Source organism: Dermacentor andersoni, chromosome 1 (genome assembly GCF_023375885.2).
Source record: "Dermacentor andersoni chromosome 1, qqDerAnde1_hic_scaffold, whole genome shotgun sequence".
Classification (NCBI taxonomy): Eukaryota; Metazoa; Arthropoda; class Arachnida; order Ixodida; family Ixodidae; genus Dermacentor; species Dermacentor andersoni.
This window is the reverse complement of record NC_092814.1, coordinates 31,383,365-31,408,339: the sequence shown is the minus strand read 5'-3', so window position 1 is coordinate 31,408,339 and position 24,975 is coordinate 31,383,365. Positions and strand designations below refer to the sequence as shown.

The 24,975-nt window shown below is 42.0% G+C and overlaps 1 protein-coding gene across 4 annotated transcripts in view; it reads right to left on the bottom strand.

The window, feature by feature from the left end:
• Positions 1–595: 595 nt before the first annotated feature.
• The window catches only part of ICA69 (islet cell autoantigen 1-like protein), a 78,450-nt gene continuing 54,070 nt past the window's right edge, over positions 596–24,975 (bottom strand). For 3 of the 4 annotated variants that reach the window (XM_050190953.3, XM_050190952.3, XM_050190956.3), the window contains 4 exons: positions 23,684–23,961; positions 13,395–13,748; positions 6,710–6,822; positions 596–2,462 (listed from right to left, as the gene is read on the bottom strand). In XM_050190953.3, the coding sequence (XP_050046910.1) occupies positions 2,355–2,462; positions 6,710–6,822; positions 13,395–13,748; positions 23,684–23,961 (853 nt within the window). In that variant the 3' untranslated portion in view covers positions 596–2,354. The remainder of the gene's footprint in view (positions 2,463–6,709; positions 6,823–13,394; positions 13,749–23,683; positions 23,962–24,975) is intronic. The other variant, XM_050190955.2, reaches the window with a different exon arrangement.

Here is a 24,975-nt window from a genome sequence, read left to right as displayed (position 1 = left end):
CAATATCATGCATGAGGGAACTTTTGTGGCAAGAAGATTGCCTGCCACTTGAAGCCCCGAATGTTTGTTGACAATGCAGCATTTAGGATGAGACAGTACAAAAATGTGAGCACCACAGTAAATTCAGTGTCATCAGAACTTCGGAGGTGATGGGGGGAGGCAATCAGAATACATGCCCGCCACCCTCTCACAGTCTTCAAAATAATTTTCCACTATGGCAGGGCAGTTCCATGGTAAGCAAGTGATTGCCACACCCTACTTTCTCCTCCACTGCATGCACTTTCATTTCCCCTGCAAAAAGTAGTAGCAACAATTCGTTTGCCACTGCTTCAAGCACATTTGAAATGTGTTTGAAGCACATGTAATCAAAATTCCTAGTGAACCTAGCAAGTGAGATTTTAGTTTGGAGTCCCCATAGGAATTCACCATGGTGAAATCTTGCTGCACATTAACAGAACTCAAATTTTTCCAGAAGTTGCCAAGAATAATAATAATCAAGCTGTGTACTCAGAGCCATGAGAGAACAGCTCCTCAATGAGCAATCGCTTATACTGTCTCAGTCAAACTGAGAGCAAAAACATCTCGCATGTGCATGTGCAGGCATCACTTAATACACGTTTATTTAAACAAAATGCTTGCACAGTGAGCAAAAGCAGTACTGCACAACCCCTCCCGCCACTGCAAAGCCAGAACAGCACAATCTGCACATAATGTAGAACAAGACACATTCGCAACAGAAAATCTTCAAGCAAATAAACACAACTGCAAAATGGTACAATGATTCATTAATTACTTCTATATGACAGTTCTAACATTAAATCATATGCCAAATGGCAGGCTTTTTTAAATGAGTGCCCCCCTCCACACCCATTAACAGAAGCACTCAACAAAAATGAAAGTTTATAATAAAGCAGTTACAACCAATGGCATTGCTATCAATGCTAAATGTTAATGGTCACGAAATTAAAATAAATGCTCTTATAAATAAACAAAGCACAGAGCAAAGACAAAATTCCTCTCATAGGTTACCACAACAAATAATAAAAAGCATGACTAGAAATGTGCGACAGCTCTTGTATGAAAAGCGACCAAGAAAAGCAGAATCCAATTGCACATATCCATAAATGCATCTAAAAATAATAGAATTCTTCAACTTGGAATGTCACTTTCAAAAACGATGGGAAGTGGTGAGATGCAAAAAAGAAGCAAAAGGAAGTATTGATATTGACTTTGTGAATTGAGCCTTTCCCTTCACTCAAAAGGCAGAATCCACGAGTTCTGTCTGATGACTTAAAAAAATGTTGATACTTGTTCTCTCTTGCACATGTACTAGGTCGTTTCTAATTAAGGCTCAAAAGGTGCCTGTCAAAGAATATAAATTATCGGTCAAATGGAAAGAAAACTGAACACAATTTAGTAACTTTTTTTACCCACACCCTCTGAACTGCTGGCAAAAAGTGCCAACACACTGTAGCAGAAACACCTTTGGAGGTCACGTAGGAAGGAATTGCACTAGTATAACACACTGCAAGGAAGTAAAACATAAAAGCAGTAATCAGGACTTTAATCATAAATGCACCTCCATGACCTACATAAGATTTGATGAGCACGCCGTTTTTTTAAAGACATGTCCCTTAACATTTACATTTACACAAAACAGGCCTACCTACATGGGTAGGTACATCATGAAAGTTCTTAATGGCTCACGGCAAGCACCATTTTCGAGAATGTGCACTCCACTGAGCTGTACTTTGTTTACCCCTAAGCCACCTGTGTCACACAAAACCATGCAACATAATGTGCACACACACCAGCTCTGTAGGTAAAACACAGCATACAAAATCTTCAGACTGTACAACAGTGAAAAAAGTGGACAGCGATTCTCTTTATTAACATTCACCAAGGCTTTTGTCTGCCACAACCTGTCATGGTTCAAGTCTAGTTCCTTGCACAACAGCATAACACTGCCTTGTGAATGGCTCTCTTCTATTACCAAGCATGGCAATCACACGGAGAAAGCCTGCCGAAGAGATTACTGAAGATGGAAGTCCAAAGTCCTACTGCTTGCAGTTACATTTCATTAATCAGGGTGCATCAAGAAATACAAAAGAAAACAATGCAAGGAAGGTATGAAAGACCAGCTGCAAGAAACAGACTACATCTACAGAGCACAGGTTGCATTCATTCAGGGACGCTGAACTGCTCCTTTAATGTGCACAACCAGAAATTTTGAGGGGAAGGTCGCTGAGCGGTTCAAATGTTGCAGGGTGGCTCCACAGTGCTGCCCTTTCACACACTGCCCACAGAGTAGGTGCCAGAACATGCATCTGCCTTTTCAGAATGCTCAAGGGTTTTCAACAGTTTCGGTCTTCTTCAGTCGACTTCTTCCCAATGGCATCTGGGTTGGCTAGGGGGTCCAGGTCAGCAAACAGATTGAACCAGGCAGACATGTCTCTCTTATCCTGCAGCAGCAGAGTACAACTAATTAAGGAAAAGATGACCCCTCAAACCACATTTTGGCCAGTGTCCTCCTGGCAGCCTACCCTTTACTTTGCACATGCAATCAACTCACTCACACATCCAAGATGTGCTTGTTTCAAAAAATAGTAAATTGTAGATTTTGAAAAATTAAAAGGGAGTCAAAGATAGCATGCACAGCCACCTATCTCCGGTTTCACTGAATTGCAGCACGTGTAAGCTCTGCACCTTGACTAAATGAAAACTTCTGGGTTATGATTTTACTGGTGAGCAAGATAAAATGGGCCTTTCCAAAGTTCTGTAAGCAGGCTGCCCTGTAAACCTCCAATATAGCAAGACTGTCATACACAGGCTCACCTTTATATTTATAACAGTGCAAGGATAAATGGATTTGATCAAAGTAAGCCACTTGCCAATTTTAACACTAGCTTTGAGCTATTTGTTAGCCCCCTTGAAAACTACTTGTGCCGGGGCCCTTTAGAAGTGAACGATAGTTGCAACTTCAATCTGGAGACAAATATTCACATGATTAATGCTTGATCACCTCTCTTTTTTTTGTTTATTCAATTATTCGACACTTGGAAAATTTGGATGTAGTATTCTTTGGTCCTCTGAAGCTTTTATGGTAATAATAAAAAACAGATAAATATGCTGTGAATCTCAATTTCACGTTGCTCAACTTACTGGAACTTTCTCTGCTTTTATACTACACGGACACTTCTTTAGGTGGTTGGAAACCACATTTGGATTAAAGTCAGGGCACGTCCACGCTAGCGGCAAACATGCAGTAACGGCGAACCGGCCTCCAGTGCCGTAGAATGTCTGCCGCACGAGAGGTGTCCAAAGTTGAGGGCAGTTCAGCCGGCGCACCACCCGCCGCACGACCGACGGGCCAATCGACGACCGCGAAGATGCACGCCTCCGCCACCGGCGATAGAAACATAGGCTGCAACTTCTGTTCCAAGCAAACTAATTTCCGCTAGATAAAGTGATGAGTAATGTACATTTTATGAAAAACTAGATCCACTCTCAAACGTTAAACATGAACGAGAGCTCCGATACTTGTCGAGCTCAGCCGCAGTGCACGGCTACCGACAGCAGAAGGCCGCCATGGCTGTGGTCGCATCGCAGCCCATGGCGCCACTAATATTAGCATATTTTTTTTCTTTTGTGTATAATTATTGCGAAGAGCAACAACAACGGCAAGAAAATATTTCGGCTTGCAAGCATCGGTGATTCATTCCGAAGCACCGTCAGCTTTAGCTTTAAATGAACCAGAGAAGGCCTAGCGACAATATCGGCGCTGCCGGGCAATTGCCAGTGGTGAGGATGCTGTCGGTGCCAGAGTGACCACACCTCAGTCGCTGATTGGCCACTTCGCTGTACGGCTGCTGCACAAATGCGTCCCAGTCCCATCCTCTCTACGGCAAGGAAACCTCGCCATTCGCGAGGAAAACCAGCATCCAATAGCGGTCCACAAATGGCAATCGGTGTGCGGCAAGTTATCGTGCCGGTAACGTGGACGGCACAGCAAACGGCGTGCAATGAGTTGCCATGCCGGTAACGTGAACGGGCCTTAATACAGTTAAACCTTGATATAACAAACTTCAATATAACGAAATATTTAACCTTTCATAACTTCTAGTCCACAGAACACAATGTATTTAGAACCTCAATATAATGAAGTGTGTTTTAGACAATTTCAATATAACAAAGTTTCCCTATTGCCGCGAACGAATGCCGAGAGACAATAAATGGAAAGTTCTGCGGATGCAGATGGTGAAATGGCTGAATTACAAGTCATCATCATCATCAGCCTGGTTATGCCCACAGCAGGGCAAAGGCCTCTCCCATACTTCTCCAACTATCCCGGTCGTGTATTAATTCTGGCCATGTTGTCCCTGCAAACTTCTTATTTAATTTCACCCGCCCACCTAACTTTCTGGCGCCCCCTGCTACGCTTCCCTTCCCTTGGAATCCAGTCCGTAACCCTTAATGACCATCGGTATCTTCCCTCCTCATTACATGTCCTGGCTATGCCCATTTCTTTTTCTTGATTTCAACTAAAATATCACTAAGTCGCGTTTGTTCCCTCACACTATCTGCTCTTTTCTTATCCCTTAACGTTACACCCATCATTCTTCTTTCCATAGCCCGTTGCGTAGTCCTCAATTTAAGTAGAACCCTTTTCGTAAGCCTCCAGGTTTCTGACCCGTACGTGAGTACTGGTAAGACACAGCTGTTATATACTTTTCTCTTGAGGGATAATGGCAACCTGCTGTTCATGATCTGAGAATGCCTGCCAAACGCACTCCAGCCCATTCTTATTCTTCTGATTATTTCAGTCTCATGATCCGGATCCGCAGTCACTACCTGTCCTAAGTAGATATATTCCCTTACCACTTCCAGTGCCTCGCTACCTATCGTAAGCTGCTATTCTCTTCCGAGGCTGTTAAACATTACTTTAGTTTTCTGCAGATTAATTTTTAAACCCACCCTTCGGCTTTGCCTCTCCAGGTCAGTGAGCATGCATTGCAGTTGGTTCCCTGAGTTACTAAGCAAGGCAATATCATCAGCGAATCGCAAGTTACTAAGGTATTCTCCATTAACTCTTATCCCCAATTCTTCCCAATCCAGGTCTCTGAATACCTCCTGTAAACACGCTGTGAATAGCATTGGAGAGATCGTATCTCCCTGCCTGGCGCCTTTCTTTATTGGGATTTTGTTGCTTTCTTTATGGAGGACTACGGTGGCTGTGGAGCCGCTATAGATATCTTTAAGTATTTTTACATACGGCTCGCTCACACCCTGATTCCGCAATGCCTCCATGACTGCTGAGGTTTCGACTGAATCAAACGCTTTCTCGTAATCACTGAAAGCTATATATAAGGGCTATGTATAATTACAAGTAGCTGCTTGCAAATGCACCTCTCAAATTGCGCAGCAAATAGCGACTGCCGAAGCAGCCGTATAAACTCCAAGTGTGATAGGAATCTATAGCACCCTGCGAGGGTGAGCTGTAAAGGATGGTAGCTTGATGAGCATCGTCTTCCTGCGCGAGCAGGGGGAAAGGGGCAGAGGGAAGTGAGCTTGTGGTAACGCGATCCAAGCACGTGTGAGGGGAAGAAGTAAGTGGCAGGTTGGAGTCTCCTTTTCAAGCGTGGATGGCTGTGCGTGGCTGTCAGCATGGCTGAGCACATGCACAGCCCGCATGCTCTGTGTGTGCAAAGAGTGGGCGTACTGATATGGCATGGCATCATGTGCACTGTCTTCCCACATGTTTAATATTGGAGGTTGTGTAACCTCAAGTTTCGGAAACACATTGAAGTGAGAGGTAGACGAAGCATTCATTTTCCGCTGCCGGCGCTTTTCATGATACCGTCGTCCCACTGTGGGTGACACTATCAGCCGAGGAGGCGGAGCGAATGCGAATGTGTCGCTGGATTTGCTTCCGACTGCTGATGTGAAGATATTGTTAACACGGCATGAAGCCACATCTTTTGTCACGGACTCTCAAATTGAACAAAATTAATTTTTCTCTCTATCAAACTTGATTTGTTGCCCATTCAGTGTAAGAAAAATTTATTGGCAAGTGTACTTAATTACATAAAAGGTTGAATTTCATATAACATAATTTCGATATAACAAAGCAAATTGCTGATTTTACCAACTTCATTATAACAAGGTTTAAGTGTATATCAAATTTTTGGCTATGTTTATATCTCCAAATTATTTTATCTTTTAACTTCAGCATAAAAGAGCTTTGTAGACATCATTACTAACTTGGAATGAAGTGACCAACACACATCTAAGTCATCAAACCATTTGGGAAAGTATGTAGACAAGCACTGCAGCTAAGTTGGATAACATTAGGAAGTTTGTTGACTCAGTAAGTGCGTGGAATTAACCATTTCTTGGCTGTAAGAAGTGCTTCCATGAAGCCCCTTGTGCAAGGTGAGATAAAACAACTACACTTCATGGAACCGGTGTGGTGCATTGTCCCCTTATTTTCAGCCATTTGTCTGTACCACCATTTATAATCATCTGGCAAAGGATGGTCGCACCTTCTGAGATGCTGTGAGTATTGCAAAAAACATCTGTTTGTGCAGTGCTCTTCTGACACATTCACGTAACATTGTTTTCCACCAAAAGTGGAGGGGCACAAGCTTTCATGAAGAAGGCTAATAAGTAACAGGAAAGGGTGGCATAATGTGTATCCTGCAGAACACACCTTCTTGAGATTCGGTCTGCTCATGGGTCCTGGTATTGGCTGGGCTTTTTGCGTAGTCACAGCAGCAGGCTTAATGGGCTCCAGGCTCTGGACTAGGGCTTCAGCTGGCATGCCTGCATATTTTGCCATTACCTGCTCACAATCATGACATAGCAACTCAGAAGACCACATTCGCCAGAACACTGCGGAACTAATCCAGGGTGTCTACCAACCTGGAAATACTCAGGGGAAACTCAGGTAATTTGTGCTTCTATCAAGGAAAATTAGCTGTCATTTTATTGAAAGCAGACAAAAGTCGTTCGAATGCTAGCTCGAGTAAAAGAGAGGAACCGTAACAAGTTGCCTTTGATGCCCCGTTGTCGGTTGGTGGAGTTTCCAGTGTACAGTCGCCGACCGATTTTCCGGACGCCTGATTTTTGGGACATGCTCGATAATGCAGATGGCTTTGCGGAACCACCACGTACCCCATAGAGTCAATGTATAAGAATGTCTGAAATTCCAGACGCAAGAACCCTTCACCGTTCAATTTTCCTGACTTTTTGCCGTGATCGCAGGTCCGAAACAGCATTAATCAAAGCCAACACTGTCGTTTTGATTATCTCGCCTCCTTGAACCAGCGCTCTCGCACGCAGGTCCGCTGGCAGCCGTAGTCACCACAGCGGCAATGCGAGGCCTACCTTCGACGTTTGCTGTTAAGGTTCTTGCTGTTCGCTGCCGTGTTTTTTATTGAAAGAATTCACCACTGTCAGCAATGGCACCGACTACGCCTCTGCAATCCTCGCAATTGGCTTCGAAGCTTAGAAAGCACGGCACTTTGCATAATTCCGGTTCCCAAAAGGCAGCTTTGCCTCAGCACAGCAATGTTACGCGCTGAAGCACATGTGAAATATTGCGGTGAAGCTTAACAAGCGTGGGAAGGGGCAACTGTCATGGGAAATAATACACGAGAAGAAAGGGGGTTAACTGAGGGGCCCGATTTTTATTTGTCATATCATGAGAAGCCAACAAACACTGACACCAATGACAACATAGGGGAAATTACTTGTGTTTAATAAATGGAATGAAGAAACGATAAATTAATGGAAATTAAAGTGGATGAAAAAACAACTTGCCGCAGGTGGGAACCGAACCCACAACCTTCGCATTTCGCGTTCAATGCTCTACCAATTGAGCTACCGCGGCGCTGTTTCCCCATCCACTTTCTTGGGTATTTATGTGTACTAGTAGAACCCTGGGAGTGTTAGCCAGCGCCACCACTCACAGACCTTGGCGGCGGACGTGGAACGTCCTTGTTGCCCCAGGCGTCACGAGAACGTGATCTTTTTGGGTGAAGGCAATTGGTCAATAAACCCACATATGCTACCTGAAGGCATCAATGTTGCCGGATTCGAGACCCTCGTTATGTAATAAACGAGAAGAAAGGGGGTTAACCGAGGGGCCAAATACATATGACAAATAAAAATCGGGCCCCTCATCCAAACCAAAATATACTCTTTAAAGCAGTGAAACGCAACACTGAGGCATTGTGCATGGGCTGAGAGTATGTCAGGACAGTTGAGACTGACTTTCCAGCTGCTGAGAGAATCTCACTTGTGGCAAAGTTCGGGCCAATAGACCAATGAGCTTGCTATCAGTTGACAGAAATAGCTCATTTTCGAAAATATTTGCTTCTGTATGTATCTCTTTTTATTCGTATTTGAAAATGGTCAACTCAATTTGCGATGGGCTTTACCATTTTTTAAAGATATTTTATTAGCTGTACATTTTACTACCTCTCCCTTCAGTTTTCTATTTTGAATAAAATAAACATTGCCCCTTACTATTCAAACTGGATTAAGCTGCTTTCTTTAAAAATTTTTTAACATGCTTACTTAGAGAGTGACAGCAGTGGGCGACATGGTGTCAGCCCGTCTTGACATAAAACAGTGTCACTCATAGAATTTCGCAAAGGCACCCAGAGAAAACCTGGAAAACTCAGGGAATTTGAAAATGTCAACTTGGTAGACACCCTGTAATCACACCACAAATAATGCTTTTACTGCCAGTGAACAGTTCACAGACATGCAAAGCACAATTACAAAAACAAGTGGTTGAAATACCAGTGCTGTTATTGAACGAGGAGAAAGGAAACCGAGGGGCCTGATTTTTATTAGTCGTATCATAAGAAACTAACAAAGACACTAAGGACAGCATCAGGGGAATTACTTCTGCTTATTAATTGAATTAAGGAAAATGCTAAATTAATGGAAATGAAAGTGGGTGAAGAAAACAAGTGGCCGCAGGTGGGGCACAAACACACGTTTTCGAATTACGTCTTCGAATTACCGAGCACCGTTGCCGGTCCACTTTCTGGGGTATCTGCGCTGATCTACTAGAATTACCTACTAGAATGGCACTGTGGTAGCTCAAATGGTAAGAGCATCGCATGCGTAATGCAAAGACGTGGGTTCGTGCCTCACCTGCGGCCAGTTGTTTTTTGATCCACTTTCATTTCCATTAATTTATCATTTTAATTCAATTAATAAGTACAAGTACTTTCCGCTATGCTGTCCTTGGCGCCTTTGTTTGATGGCTTCTTATGACAATGCTGTTATTATGGCTTATTGAACATGTATTCAACACATAAATAGAAAACAGCACTGGTTTCTTCCTCTTCTACTTTAGTTTTTTCTAATTTCGCAATATTGCTTACTGCCGATATATTGTCTATTAATTACTTCATCCACTTATATCTGTATCTCATTATTTATCATTACCGCAACTGTACCGATTGAGCTGATGTTGCTTGCCAAATGAATTTTTGTGTTAACCATGAACAGGAGGTCCCAATTCAGTTTTAACTATGGGACCTCCTTCTGTATACGAATATCTGTGTAGTATTTTTATGTAATAATAAAAATTGATTGATTGATTGATTGATTGATTCATTGATTGATTGACAGCCTCTAAAGGCCCTCTCTAGGAGCTGACAATGGCAAGTGGTGCATAGTTTCCCCATTGCCTGCTTCTATCATAAAGCAGCACAGTTGTATAAATAAGCTCAACAAAGGAGGGCTCGGATGCCAAGTTTTGCCCTAAAAGTTATGCACAATGTTTTGCAAGATCTGAATCCAGTTGCAAATAATAAATGGCTTAGTGATGTTTCTTTGAAGCATGACTGAGTGTCCTGCCACCCATATATGCAAGAGTGCAGTTACGGCATCTTATTATATTTTGCAGGCTTTCTTCAGAGACTGATACAATGGACTACCTAAATGATAATGTCAAAGATACAACGTCATTGGGTGTTTCTGAGCACGCTTTACACCTTTTCAGGTACAACTTATGCCCTAAAAATGAATATTTGAAATTTTACATAATTACACTAAACTAATTGCCTTCAAACAATGGTCTGAATACCTCAAGATGGTTGCGAACAATGCACCACTGGCCTCCTTTGTCTAAGGTGTACCATTCTATACTTTGTTTGGTTCTAGTTACATGAAACATATAGTATATAGAAAGAATTGTGGCAACAAAGTATGCAGCTTCAAGAAGGTCAAGATATCAAACCATAAGGATGTTTAAAGTCACATTAACAAAATATCAGAACAAATCCATTCACATTAGACATTATGTCCATCCTGATTGAATCACCATATAGGCAAATAGGTGGTTCCTGCAGATAGTAGGCTCAACTTTATGTGAAAAGAAAAAAGAAAACATCAATATGTGCTTGTTGGAAAGTTGGAAAAGCTGCCTGAAGTCTGTCATCATTGCCACTTCTACTACAAGAAAGAAAAAAAAGTTCCGGGGTTTTACAGTGGACTCTCTTTTAGCGGAACATCAAGGAACCAGAGAAATTGGTTCCATTTATCAGGAGTTCCATTTACTGAGAGACAAAGCTTAACACGATTGCATGAATACAAAACCAACCAACCATGAGGATCGTGTTCCGTTTAAGCGATTTCCGTTTATCGAGATTTCACTGTACATGCCAAAACCACTATCCGATTATGAGGCATGCTGCAGTGGAGGACTGTGAATTAGTTTTGACCACCTAGGGTTCTTTAATGTGCACCCAATGCAAAGCGAGAAGTCCATCAATTCTGTTTAAAAAATTTAAACTGCTACCACATCTACTGCAGATTGGACCATGTATGTACAAAAGAGATCAGCAAAACCTACTAACATGCAATGACCCATAAAAATTTAAGCATTATAAGCCAACAATTCAACAACCTCGACAAATTCCATTGCATGATATAAAAAACGGGTAAGTGCAATTTTGAAAAAATCTATCTGTCACACCTAGGATTCAGCATTATTTATTATTTTCCCTTTTTTTTGCATGTGAATATAACTTTTCAGATGAACTTCACCGGCATTTTTCGTCGTACAATTTTTCACCTTAAGCCAATAGTGTTTTTTATATTTGGTTTAATAATTCTCTTCATGCTGAAACATGATGTATAAACTGCAAATCCTGCACTTCAACACTGTATGTAGTTGTATTCAATACATAAAATAAAAAAGTTTTTGAAGAGCAGTGTAGTAAGGGCGCAATTTCATTCTGCTGATAAGTGAGGGTATTTAGTACTGGAACACAATTAGAATTAGACCTTATTCGTAAGATTATGCTACAGAGCTCCAACAAACGATGAAAAAAAAAACACTGGGTAGGCACGACCTTGCATTACCACCAGTGAACTTGCTCAGTTCTTCCCCTGAAGTGGCCACACCGTGAAGACTGCAATGACCTAGGCCAGGTCTCCCCACCCCCTCTTCAAACAACCGTTTGAGTCCGCTTTTTGTTTTTGTCACAGCGACAAGCAAATTGAATGAAAATAAGAAGAAAAAAGTACATATCGTTTGGGCGATGGGGGCTGACACATGACCTTGACCTCACCAGACTCCTTGCATCAGAGCGCATGTAGGATCCCAGCTTCCTGCAGATCGCTGTCTAAGCTTTCTGGTAAACTTGCTTTCAGTGACCTCCTTTCAGTTAAAACCGAATTTTGTGAAAAAAAAAAGAAAAGCTGGCTTCTTTTTCATTTATTTTTTGTTTAAACTAAAAAAACAAAACCCTGAATCCTAGTTACACCCAATCCCAGATTATGTTAAAATAAGATAATTATTGGGAACGATTGGAGACATACTTATGCATATATAATTATGGTTTAAAAACATAATAAAAAGCCAAATTTGTCATTTACATGAAACCACAAGCGTAATGAAGGACTTTTTTTTAATAGTTCATGCATGTTTATAAGCTATAAAGATATATTAAGACATGAGGTTTATACCCAGCATCTTTTTCACAGTCCAGTGAAGTAGAAGAAAGGCTATGGTGTCATTTTCCACTTTGTGCTAAACATAATGGATTTTCACATAATGGATGCTTGCTGGCCATAATCGGTGACCTCATGAAAACCAGACATGGCAAGGAAAGCATGGTCAGTGCGGTATGTCAAGCTTTGTCATAGAGAAATAGCAAGACCATAACCAGGCCACAGCGAGGGCTAAGGATAAATATGCTTTTCAGTTGGAACTCCTAAATGCATCTTTCTGCATTTTCTTAATGTAATGCTGGAATGGTTTTGGACCAGCATCTTCAAGTCGAGAAGCAGAACAATGCAGCCCATACACAGCTGTGATGTCCCAAGAAAACAAGCCTGACAATGCGCACAGTGTAAGGGTACTACATTTTGGAAGTGAAGCTTCCTTTGTCTCTTACTCCCCTCTTTGAAGTGCACTGGCTTGCTGAGTATACAGTTTGGGCCAGTGAGTGTGTGCCACTGAATAATATGTGCCCAAATAAATAATTTGGGCCACTGGGCACATACCACTGGGTATGTGCTATTGCATATGTGCCCAAATAGTAGACAAGCAGAAGAGCAGGCGAGAAGTAAAATGCACACCTTAAAGAAGTGCTTGGATTTAAAGTGGATGGAAGCATCAACCGGTCAGCAGTCAAGATAAGCAATAGACGTTTGGAGTATTGGTAAAAATAAAGCAGGGAAGAGACTGATACAACCAGATCCATTACAGGAATATATAGCGGTACAAGATAGACATAGAAGTTTTGAGGAAGAGAAAAAATGATTAAGGATATGTATACAAAAAAAAAAAAATGCTAGAATGAAAAGCATGTATAGCATACCTGATTAACTTAAGCAGGCTAGGTGACTATTCGTCACCGCCTCGTTTCAAAGGGGTTGCCAATAAATCATTATTAAAGAAGTCGGTTTCAGAATATTGAAGGAGTTTGGTGCAGAGAAGTGAAGAATAAGGACTACAGAAGGCTACAGAATCAGGTGGGCATGCAGAAAGGAAAGTGAATTGAACAAAAAAGGCACTAAAAAGTGCAATAAGCGACGAGCGTTGAACTACACAGAAGGGAAGAAGTTGGCAACAGAAAATTGAATAAGTAAGCAGCAGAGGAGTGAAGAAGTGTAGAGAAAAGTAAAGTGAACAAAACGAGAGCAGAGCATGCATCCAGCAAAATGCATTGAGCAAAATGCATTGAGCTACAGGGAAGTGAAAAAGAAGGAGAGTAAAATTCCATTCCATTTGAGTCACTTTGTACAAATGTTTCAGTCATTAGCGTTACGTCTGCAAACATTTGCTTTCAACATTTGCACAAACATCAAAGAAAACTTCACTTAACACTGACTCTCTCATAAGCATGGGATCTGGCGATTACCCTTGCTTTCGAGAGCTCCAATGCCATCTTCAAGGTCAAGCAGCTGTGACGGAAGGAACTGTGACGGGGCGTCACCGGCTGGCTGCGGTGTGGTGGCTGTTGTAGCTGGAGGGTTGGCCAGGAGCTCGGGCTTGGTAAGCAGCGAGCCACCAAAGGAGAGGCTCTTCTGAGGACTAGGCGGCAGGTGGCCAAACGCTGTCTGCCACTGTTGGGCAAAGCTGTCCTCGGGTGCTCCTGCTTCAAAAGCGGCTGGGTAGACCGACTCAGATGAGGCAAGGATCTCGGACAGCAAGGTCATGTCATCCTTCTCCAAGTCACTGATCTCGGGGTTGTGAGTCAGCAGGTCTTCTCGCCCTGTGTGCACACACCACTTCCCCATTCGATTTCGCACCCCTACTGAATCACAATACCAACAATGAATTGCTGCAGTACACCTTTGGCAACATAAATGCAATAAATCTTTTGTACCCAAGGCATCAATGTTTTTTTGTTTTTGTTTTTTTTTTATCTGAGAAGGGGCACAATGTATTGAACTAAATTTTGGGGTTTTACATGCCAAAACCACAGTTTGATTTTGAGCCAAGCCCCCTAATGGGGGACTCTGGATTAATTCTGACCACCAGGGGATATTAACCGTGCCCCCAATGCACGAGACACAGGTGTTTTCACATTTTGCCCCCATCGAAATGTGGTTGCCGCGGCTGGAATTTGATCCCACGACCTCATGCTTCACAGCACAACACCACAGCCACTAAGCCACTGTGAGAGGTAAGGGACACAATGATGTCCTATGTAATGTTGAGTGTTATCAGACATGTAACACATGAACTACTTGTAATGACACTTGTGATTCCACAGTGACTGCACTTGACAGTACACTGGCCTGCTGGCACTTGAGCATGAAAGATTAAGTGTAGAAACTGCTTAGACAAATGCAGTAGTTTACTGCTCACATTATTCATTTTCTCACCAAGTCAGCAGAACAGGCTGAAATTTTGTACATTATGCATTGCAATAGGCTGCAGACAGTTTTTTAGAAGGCTGCACAGCCAGTGCAAAAACAATCTGAAGTATGAAAAGGCCAGTGGCAATTAATGTGGCTAGTGATAACTAGTAGAAACAATTGGAAATGACAAGTTCTGGCATTACTTTGCAACCCTTGTAGGGACACTCAAACACTTCTTGAACATGGTAAAAAAAATTTTTATGATGCGTAACCAATGTCACCAGGAACATGCAAGCCAAACATTATTTTGGTGCATGCAGTAGCAGACCTATAATCTTGCGTAGTAGAGCACTTGCTTTGCGGCTTTCCAAATCCCCACATTTTTCTACCTTAGGCAACGTCAGCAATGACCTTATATGAAGCCCAACAGATGCCAGCATTTGGGCACACACATGCACGCCCTTCTAGTGAAATTTTTAGGAAGCGGCAGTTGTTAATGTGGCCGACCCATCCTGTCATTGCTCGAACGTCAAATACCAGTCTCAAAGGGTTACCATAAGTGCATTGTAGGAAGAAGCAAGAAAGGAGCAATAGGCAAGACACTGCTGCTCCAGCTTAGAGGAAACAGTGTGTTGAGGGGGAAAAGTAAATACTGGGCTCATTATATCTTCCTTCCTATTGGGTGCTTTTTAAACTCAACAGTGTTCGAAATTGATCCCCAAGTACTGCACATTCCGCCCACTTGTGCAGTTTTGTTTTGCTGTGCAGCTCATAAATTATTGTAATGGCACAAACATTAAATTTAAGACATCTGAAAACAAAATGATATGCAACCATGCCTTTCCATGGTAGTATTGAAATGACATAAAAAATTCTCCAACCTTAGGTTATGGTCACCATCACCAGCTATATACTGCAAAGATTTTATTTGTGAGCTTAAATACAATACAACCTCATTAAACTGACTCCAGATAGAGTAAATTCCTCACTATAAGAAAGAATGGTAATAAGCTATAATAATAATAACTATAATAAGAAACCCTAAATGACCTTCTCTATGAATACATGCCTACTTGCAGCATCACCAGGCATTCAAATCCCAGCTGTATGTGTAAGTTATTAAGGCACCACCCACTAATTTTGTGGCGAACATCTGGCAAAACTTTACGCTATCTATCACAACATCCTATTGTTCCCACACATAGTTGCAGTTTTAATTAAGGCTTTATTGAAGCACTAACATAAATGATGAGGGCACAAAAGTTCCTCCTCACAGTTTCACTGTCTTTTCATGGGCTAATAAACAGTTCTGTGAGTGTCTAAAACAATCTTGTTGGTTTAACAAGTGTTCACAGCAACTATCCTTAAAGTGAAACTCCTGCTATTCTGAATTTGCCTGGTCTCAATTAGTTTACTCTGATAGAGTTCTAGTGCCTTTCAAGCTCTTGGCTCAAACTTAAATTTCGTATTAATTCACAAGCACTAACTTTCACAAAATAGAAGAGCTAGATATGTACTACCGTGGTTATGTGCGAATTCTTTGAAAGGCCAATTTTGTACGAACTGTAGCCCTAGTGAGAATTCCAACATTTTTATTGGCCAAATAAATCTTTCATTTGATCTATGAGATATTTATTAGACTGATAATAGGAGTTTATATTAGGCTCATGCACAACAATTACTTTTCTTTGAGTTCAATATAAATTTGAATTGGGCGTATATTAGCTTTTGGATAATTTCTATTAGTATTAGTTTCTATTATTAGTATTTGCTGATAGACAAATAAAAGTATGCATTAGGTCCACCATCAATTAGGACTATTACAGATATAGCTTTCTGAAGGACACATTTCTTTGCTGTAAATTCAGGCAGAAAACTTAATTTTATTTTAACGTTAACAGAATTTTAAAAATTTGCTTATGGCGTACAGCACAAATCTACTTATTCAGTTGTATTACTCAAGGAGGCAGACGTTACTTACAACAAAAATTTTTAAATGCACATTTGCCTAATTAACAAAATCTCCCTCATCAACTTTTAAAAAAAAATTAAATTATGGGGTTTTAGAGAGGGGGGGAGAGAGTTAACCAGAACAGAGTTTCCGGTTTGCTACCCTGCATGGGGGTGGGGGATATAGGGATTGGAAAGAGGGCAGAGAGAGAGAGAGAGAGAACAACCCAGGAACAGGAACAAGTAAAAGGAAAGGTGTTCCAATCACAGGCATTCACACGTGACGGTCAATCTCAAGAAGCACAGTAATGCTTGCACGGACTTCTGATGCGATGTTAAGTCGCATTGATGTTGTAGAATTCTTTCTTCCAACAGAGGCTGGTCATCCAACTGGTTCAGCACGACGGAAAGCGATTGTCTCTGCACACTGAACTGCGGGCACTGACAAAGAACATGCCGAATCGTTTCCGCATCGCCGCAGTCACCACATGCTGCAGTGTCAGCCATCAATATGTGGAATGCGTAGGCAATGGTGAACACAACGCCCAACCATAGTCTACACAAAAGGGTCGCGTCTCTTCGGGGAAGTCTTGGTGGAAGTCGAAGCGATCCAGGGTGTAAATAGGCACGCATAAAATGTGGTTCATTCCACTCTGATGTAGTGCATTGGTGTGCAAGTACGTGGAGCATCCTTGCAGCATCTGTCCGAGACAGCGTGATTGATAGGCGGTTGTCTTCTACATGAGCAGAACGAGTAGTTGGATCGGCATTTCATTGCCAAAGTGACTTGGGTATTGTTCATTGCACAGTGACTCGGTAGCCACTGAAAATTTATTTCATGTCCTTTCTGTGTTATGTGGTGCATGGCCTCTGTGTTTTCGAATACTAACTGTTCATGCAGACCACGCCATAAGGCTGACAGTAAACACTGCAGTGCCAGCTTGGAGTTGCAGAAAATTGACCATTTGTGTGTTGGTTCGTCGTTAATAAAATGTAGTGTAGCTCGAAGCGCTGCTAGTTCTGCTGCCGTCGACGTTGTCAAGTGAGACATTTTCAACTTGATAGTGGTGGCTTCTGCTGGAATGACGACAGCTGCAGTAGAGCTGTTCGGCAGAATGGAGCTGTTAGTGTATCTGTGGGTGTAATTCCAGTACTTTTCATAATAGGAGTAAGGTAAGCTGTTTCCCTATAGAAACTTATTAGGCTAATAGGCTATTAGTTGTCGATAACATTATGTGTTACCAGTTTTAATGCGATCAGAATTCTTAGGGTACTTCACCCACTTTTTGGAACTGTCTGAGGATCTATCTACCTACATCGATGTCTCTGTTTTCCAGCCAACTTGGGTCACTGTATATGTGGCACTGGGTATGCGCTGCTATTCAATGACCCTCTTTGATGCCAACTTGCAGCACTGGGCATGTGCCACTTGGTCTGTGCCACTCTTCAATGAACCTGATGCCAATTCCACTGGCTATATGCCACTAGGTATGTGCCGCTCGTCAATGAATCTCGTTGAGGCCAACTTGGGTCAATGAACATGTGCCGCTGCACATGCGGTGCACTTCAATGACATCAGTTAACTAGTTTTATGCCAACTTTTGTTACTGGGCATGTGACAGTGCTTATGTGCCACTCTTCAATCAACCTCTTTCACCCCAACTTGAGTCAATGGGTTTGTGAAACTAGGTATGTGCCACACTCAATTACCCTCATTGATGGCAATTTGGGCTACTGCGTATTTTTTCAATTGGGTATGTACCACTCTTCAATAAACCTCTTTACAACTTGGGTCACTGGGTATGAGCCCCTGGGTATGTGCCACAAGGTGTCTGCCACTGTTCAATGAACATCCTTTACGTCGAGTTGGGTCACTAGCTAAGGGTAACTGGATATGTACAGTCCTTCAATGTATAGAGTTTCCAACAAAAATTACTAGAGGGAACTCTGGCGCTGCAATAGTTGTCCTACCATGGGAATGATGGGAAGTACATGGATTTGTCTGATCTTCATGCTTGTGGATTCAAGCGTTCTTGTGGCTTTGTATATTACGCTATATAAATCTTATTGTATATTTCGGCGCAATCTATATTCTTCGAAATGCAGAAGACGCCAGGAACGCGTACAATTGCTATTAATTGCGATTGAGCTTGTCCAGGTGGCCAAATCGAAACGCGCCAAGCATCTCAAGGCACTGGCATGCCTGCGATAAATTCATAAGGGCGTTTCATTCGCTTGTCGATACATGCTTCCGTGGCTTAATGGTTTCAATATCAGGCTTCTGTGCTAGAGTCCCTGTGTTCGAATCCTGCCGTCGGGCAATTTTAATGATGTTTATTTAATTATTTGTTGCGCGATATACTGGTGAAAATGACGAGTTTACAAAGTCACAAAGCTGTTTGAAGACAAAAGGACGAAGTTTAGGCAAATCCATGTACTTCCCATAATTCCCATGCTGGGACAACCGCTCGCATTGCAGCTCCCGTAGACACTAGCGCCAGAGTTCCCTCTAGTAATTCTTGTAGGAAACTCTATGCTTCAATGAACCTGTTTGATGGAAACTTGGCTCACTGGGTATGAGCCACTGGGTATGTGCCACTCTTCAACAACATAATAAGAAAATCATTAAGATTTATCCGGTGCTGGGCAGAGTTGAACCCATGTCATATATATTCAGACAGTCTTGTTTGAATATATATTCACACACACTCCATGCGGGGACTTCATTGCAGCGATTCTAGTTGGCACAGCATGCTCGGTAGGGAGCACGAGAGCGCGGGAAAGAATAAAAACAAAAATAAAACAATGTCTTAACTTCATTTCCCATTCTTTTTTTCCAATGCTCGTGGCAGCTAACGGACAGCATTAATACTAGTGTGACGTATTTCCTGTTGAGCAGCCCGGCTGCATACACGCCTCATACATGATGCATTTTGCCGGTTGCATTGACGAGTGCAGACGGATTGCTTCAAGACTAATCACACTAACATTGACACTCATTGTGGCACGGGTTCTGCTGCAATGTTTTTATATTGGAATTTTCACTAAGGAGGCCCCTTTCAGAAATGCAAAGAACAGGTCCTTGCAATTACTAATTCATTGTAGTACACGATGAAGCATACTGTAAACTGAATTATATTAATGAGTAATGCACTTGCTAACATCCTACGTACTAGCTAGGCTTTTCACTGATTGTTCCTAAATTTTGGTGACAGTATTACCGAATAGGGACATGAAAACTCTGGTTTAAGAAGTAGGCTTAGGTGTTAGCTGAACACAATGAAATGTTTGGTCGATATTTACGCTGTCATGTTTTGTCATAACAGTCAGAAACCAATTATTTCACTTAGTTTTTTCTTAATGCCAACCAATTCATAAATGTAATGACGGGTAATCTAGCTGTGTGTTCTAGATCTAAAAAAATCTTGTTCTTACATAGATGAGTGACACTACCGTGCCATATCTGTACTGCTACTATGCTAAAACACATTTAAAATTTATAAAATTTCTAAGAACACAAAGCACGCTCTCCTTTCCAAGCCTTCTCATAAATTGAGTCACCATGATCACCAATATAAAGTGTCCATTTTGTCACACTTATTTTTTTACTTATTCATTCCCATTACCTAAAATGACTGGAACTGTCTGCCCAGTGCAGGCATCAGTTGTAACTGATGCCTCTTGTTTCAAATCTGCTGCCGAAGAAAGCTCCTCTAGTAACCACATATGTTGTTGCTCTTTGAATTTCTTATATTTTACATACAAACCCATTCCTTTTTGTAATGACTTCAGACCCTTGAAGTATCTGAATAAATAAATAAAGAAATAAGTATCTCCCACCTCCTCTTTATCCCACCATAAATTGTGTTTAGCCCTTTAACCAATCTCAAGCAGTAGTCCTCATGGGAGGTTGTGCCAATATCGCCACTGACAAGTCACACTCGTTCTGCCCAATGTTGTGCTGCTCCCACTGCCAAAGAAGTTACAGTCGGCATTGAGGGAAAGCTGCATTCAAAAGCAGCTTTTCCTTTTTGTTTAAATTTTTGTGGTAATTCTAACCAGAAACCAATCAATTAATACATTTTCAAAATCAGGGACATAGAAAAAATTGACAATATGGAAAGACCCAGGAAATTTGGAACGTATTTACAGAATTAATTTGAGGGTTTAAGGGACCCTGAAATGATTTTGATGATATTGTACAAATATACTGAATCGTTAAGGTAGGTCCTTCTGATCATTAAGTGACACATTTAAGCACTCCGTGCAAAGGATATAATTTATTATAAGGTTTGGAAAATGGGCATTGTTACCGTTTGCAGCGGCACCGCTCCCTTGAGTTTTCAGCCACTTTGTTACAATCTACACAGCTGGCGTGCGTGACGTCAGGTGGGAGAGTTATCTGATTGGCTACCCAGGTTGCGTCATCGATACTTTTTTCAACTTTATGGTGAACAAATGTTGTTTGTGGTAGTTACATTGGTTAATTTTTTTTCTATAAAAGAAGAAAGAGAATACACAACGACAATTTATCGCCACACTCAAACACTTCTGGCACAGAGGAAGTGTTGGCTTGTGTTACAATGTGATCCGTGTTGACACAAGCTACACGGTCAGTGTTGGTTTCAAGGTTTCTTTGTGCGAGGACCATGAATTGCCCTTGTTGCATTGTGGACTGCAAACCTATTGATTGGCGACATGCCAATCTGTATGTACTAGACCAAGTACAGAGTGCAGAGCAGACCTACTGCGAAGATTAGATTGGCATAAAAGATGAGATAACATAAAACAATATACAACAAAACTATAACTACAGTATGCTAGTGTTCTTTAGTCACTCAAGTTGGCATTTCATTAAGTGAATTATTATGCCAATTGATGATGCATGTTAGTATCTTGCCAATTTAAGCATCAATAAAAAAACATAGGCAAAAGGCATATGACATGCAAGTCAACAGTGACGTGTCATTAAGTGTGTTTCTAGGCTATAGTTAAGGACTGCAGGAGCGAGGACAGGAGTGAAATTTGCACATTTCAGCTGGGGGTCATCAGCGATGAGGCAGTGATTGGCAGTGCGGATGGCATGTCACAAGCTGTCTTGCCCCAGAATGCGATGTTGCCTTCGCACAAGAACAAGCAGCTCATTCGCATATCCGCTCCTTCTTTTTTTTCTTCTTGCCACCCTATTCATGCTCTTTGGTATGTAAGTACGCAGCATGATCTCGACATGCCAGGATGACAATTTTTTGCGGTCCTCCAATTTCCCTGCTTGATAGCGATTAACGGCATGTCGACTCCCACCCACCCGTTCTTTAAGCCCAGATGTTCTTCAACATTTCGATATCAATTTAAGAGCCCCACTTGCTCCTTTTTAAGCGTTACACGAGACTGCCCCCCCTAGAATCTAGCTTTTTTTGCATTCTTTATACTGCCCTCCTACCACTATGAATGCAACGCAGCAGTCATTGCCATAGTGCAAAGCTTCTTACACATAATGAATAGTCAGCATCCAGATCGTACTGTTAACACATACTGATAAGGATGGCGCATCCATGTTTGACCAGAAAAACCAAAGGAAATGAACAAACCACTTTTGTTTGTCCTGTCCCACAGTCTGTTACTCTATTTCGTTATGCGTACCAACTAGTACACACTAGCACTTCTTTCAACAATACAGTAGAACTTAGTTCAACCCTTGTTAATTTGGAAAATCAGATAATTCGAACTAATCCTCTGGTACCGGCAGGCATATGCATTATTTAATGCAATTAAATTCTCGTTAATTCGGACCTATTTGGCCAGACATCATTTAATTCAGACAACTCTTGGATCTCGGCGACCATGCTGCACCGCAAATGTGCAATGCAAAATAGCAAACATGGCGTTAGCGTCCAACCGAAATGAAGCGGCGGAGTCCGCACAGCCATCATCAAACGGAAATCATACGTGAATGTCGGCAACGCCGGAACACTTCTTTCTATTTGTGCCTATAAAGCCCTTATTCTTGCGTTAACTCTCGCACGTAAGACTGCGTCGCCTGTATGCATTTATAACTGTGTAGTCGCCATCCATGATGGCGTCGATAGCAGCCGCGGTTTCGTTCGCAACAGTTGCGGCAAACAGTAGTTTTGTTTTGACTTCTAGCACGTGTCGGCCGCGCACCTTCGCAACCGTGTAGTCACCATTCACGATCACATCAATAGTGGCTGCAGTTTCGTCCGCAGCAATTGCAGCAAACAGTTGCTTCATTTTGAGTCAGTGTAAAGCTGTCGAGGATGAAGAGCACCAGCTACATCGCAATGGATGGACAATCTGCTGGCAACCGGCTCACGGGTGAAAGAACAATCGGGATGTGCGCGCAGTAGTGCAAAACAAGTAAGAGATAAAGATGCATGCCTGCGGCTGCGCTGCGAAGGAGGTCGCGAGGCCTTCACCGCAGCGTGCGCTAATCAGTCACGAGATGACGATAACTGCAGCTTCTGCACTGCTTTTGTACGAAATAGAAACAGGATTTGCTGATTCATTCAGTAAACAAAAGCGTGTTGACTAAGTAAGCATTTGTTTATTTTCTTGGTACCCTCAATAATTCGACATTCGTTTAATTCGGACATTTTTCTTGGTCTCATGAAATGCAAATTAACAAAGTTTTACAGTATACACTACTTTTACGTAATTTTTGCCTGTTCCCGACGGCGTTTGTGTTATGTGTCCGATTCACCTAGAGCTTGAAAAAAATTTTAGTTCCCCATGCCTCACTCACTTGTGCATATTGCAATGGTAGGCTAGTTGGTGCATAACTCAATATTTATGGTGCGAAGGCCATTGGAAAAAAGAAGAAATGGACACTCTTTCTTTCTTCCACTTAGCGATTGCACCACAAATATTGACTGCTCACAATGGCATTATACCCCAGTCTCCGGCTCTCTCAGAACACAATGCAGTCTATCTTTGCAGACCAAAGGTTAAGTAGGTTAAAGCAGACAGCGTGTGATGGCAAAATGGTACGGGAACTGAAGGCAGTGTCACCACCAGTTTATAGCTTTTGCATCTTTTTTGGCTTACCAACCCTCTTCTCAAGGTAAGAGTGGCTTTTTTATTTTTGGCACTGCAGAGGGTACTATACTGATACAGCACCAATTATTTCCCCTTTTGTGTAGCCTTAAGAGTTTGCTAGGAGCACTTCAGCTCATTTTCAGAAAAAACTGCACATATGTCATGACAGCAATAGATTGCTTAGTTAATCTTGGCCTTTAGCACTTACTGGTGGGGCCATCCATGTTTTTTTTATAGAGTTGCACAATTGGCAGACAGTCGGGTGCCATGCAGCTAGCAGAAAAGAAAGAGTGGAAGGAAGGAAAATGAGGCTAGCAAGCAGTGCAGCCCAAGTGCTCACAGAGAGGCAACTTGCCAGCGTCGCGCAGTGCATCTGAGGCAAAGTGGGGCCGTTCCTCTGACGTGGACTCGTCCAGGCTCAGCAGGGGCACATCATCCAGGCTGCTCTGGGACTTGGTGTCAGCGTCCAACCGTGGGCCTTCCTTGCTGTCTACCCCACCTGGGCCTGCCACACCATCACGTCGAGGAGGTTTCTCTTTCTTCTTGCGCTTTTTGTCCTTGGCTCGTGCGTCCCGCTTGCCTTCGTCATCGTGGTACTCCGACTCGAAGAACAACATCCTGTGGCATGTGCTCACCATGAATGTTTGTCCAGCAAGCAAAGAGGGAAACTGCATTGAATTCTTTACCAAAATATTTTAATCAGGACACTTGTGCTGGGACATTAAACAGTAAACATCAGCTGAGCTTACTTTTGCAGCTTCATTAAAAATAACAATGCAAAGTGATCTAGCAATGATACTACCCTTAGCAGTCAAATGTGCTTATTAAGGATTGTGTCTATTCGCTTCATAGAGTCGTGATGTTATCACTGACTAGACACTAGGTGCCCAGGCATTAAAAGTGCATGCTTCAAGTGCCATAAACTAGGCACCAAATATCTCATTTCAGGTTCAAACAGCACAAAACAGGCACCTCATTTTTTTAACAATACTGTTAATTTTTTCCACGAAGCAGCAGCAGACACCCCAGCAGGAGAACAAGACCTGTGAGCTTCAAAAAACAGGGAGCTCAAGACATAGATGTCCCCAAGTCATCCTGCTATATGCAGGACACATGAACAAAGGCAGTGCTTGCCTATATTATAACACAGCTGAACACCTTGACCATAAGTATTCTTCATTATAGAGGTCTCTTTGTTATATAGAGATTATACCTCCCATGGCCTAATAAAGTACAAAAAGTGCACTGAATAACTTCAGTTGGAGTAGTCTCTGTAGACATTCACTAAAGAAAATGTGATTTTCCTTTGCACACTTCACTTTATGGAGTAATCCTCTGCTGACCTGATGTCAACGCATGTGGGTGGCATGCATGCATGTTGGCAGTGACATAGAGAAAGCTACCGAGAATGAATGCTGCTATTGCAAAGCTTTAAAAACAATATCATAATGTAGCAGCACAAGTATCATCATGACTCATATCATTGCTAACATATTGCACGTGCAAAGTTGTGAAAGCAGTCTGTCAGGCCTACAGGTGAAGTGTAATGTGCTCAAGTTACCATACCACTCTGTAGAGAATGGTTATAAAGGTGTTTTCATGCATGTTCATCATAAAACACTAAGGTGCTAA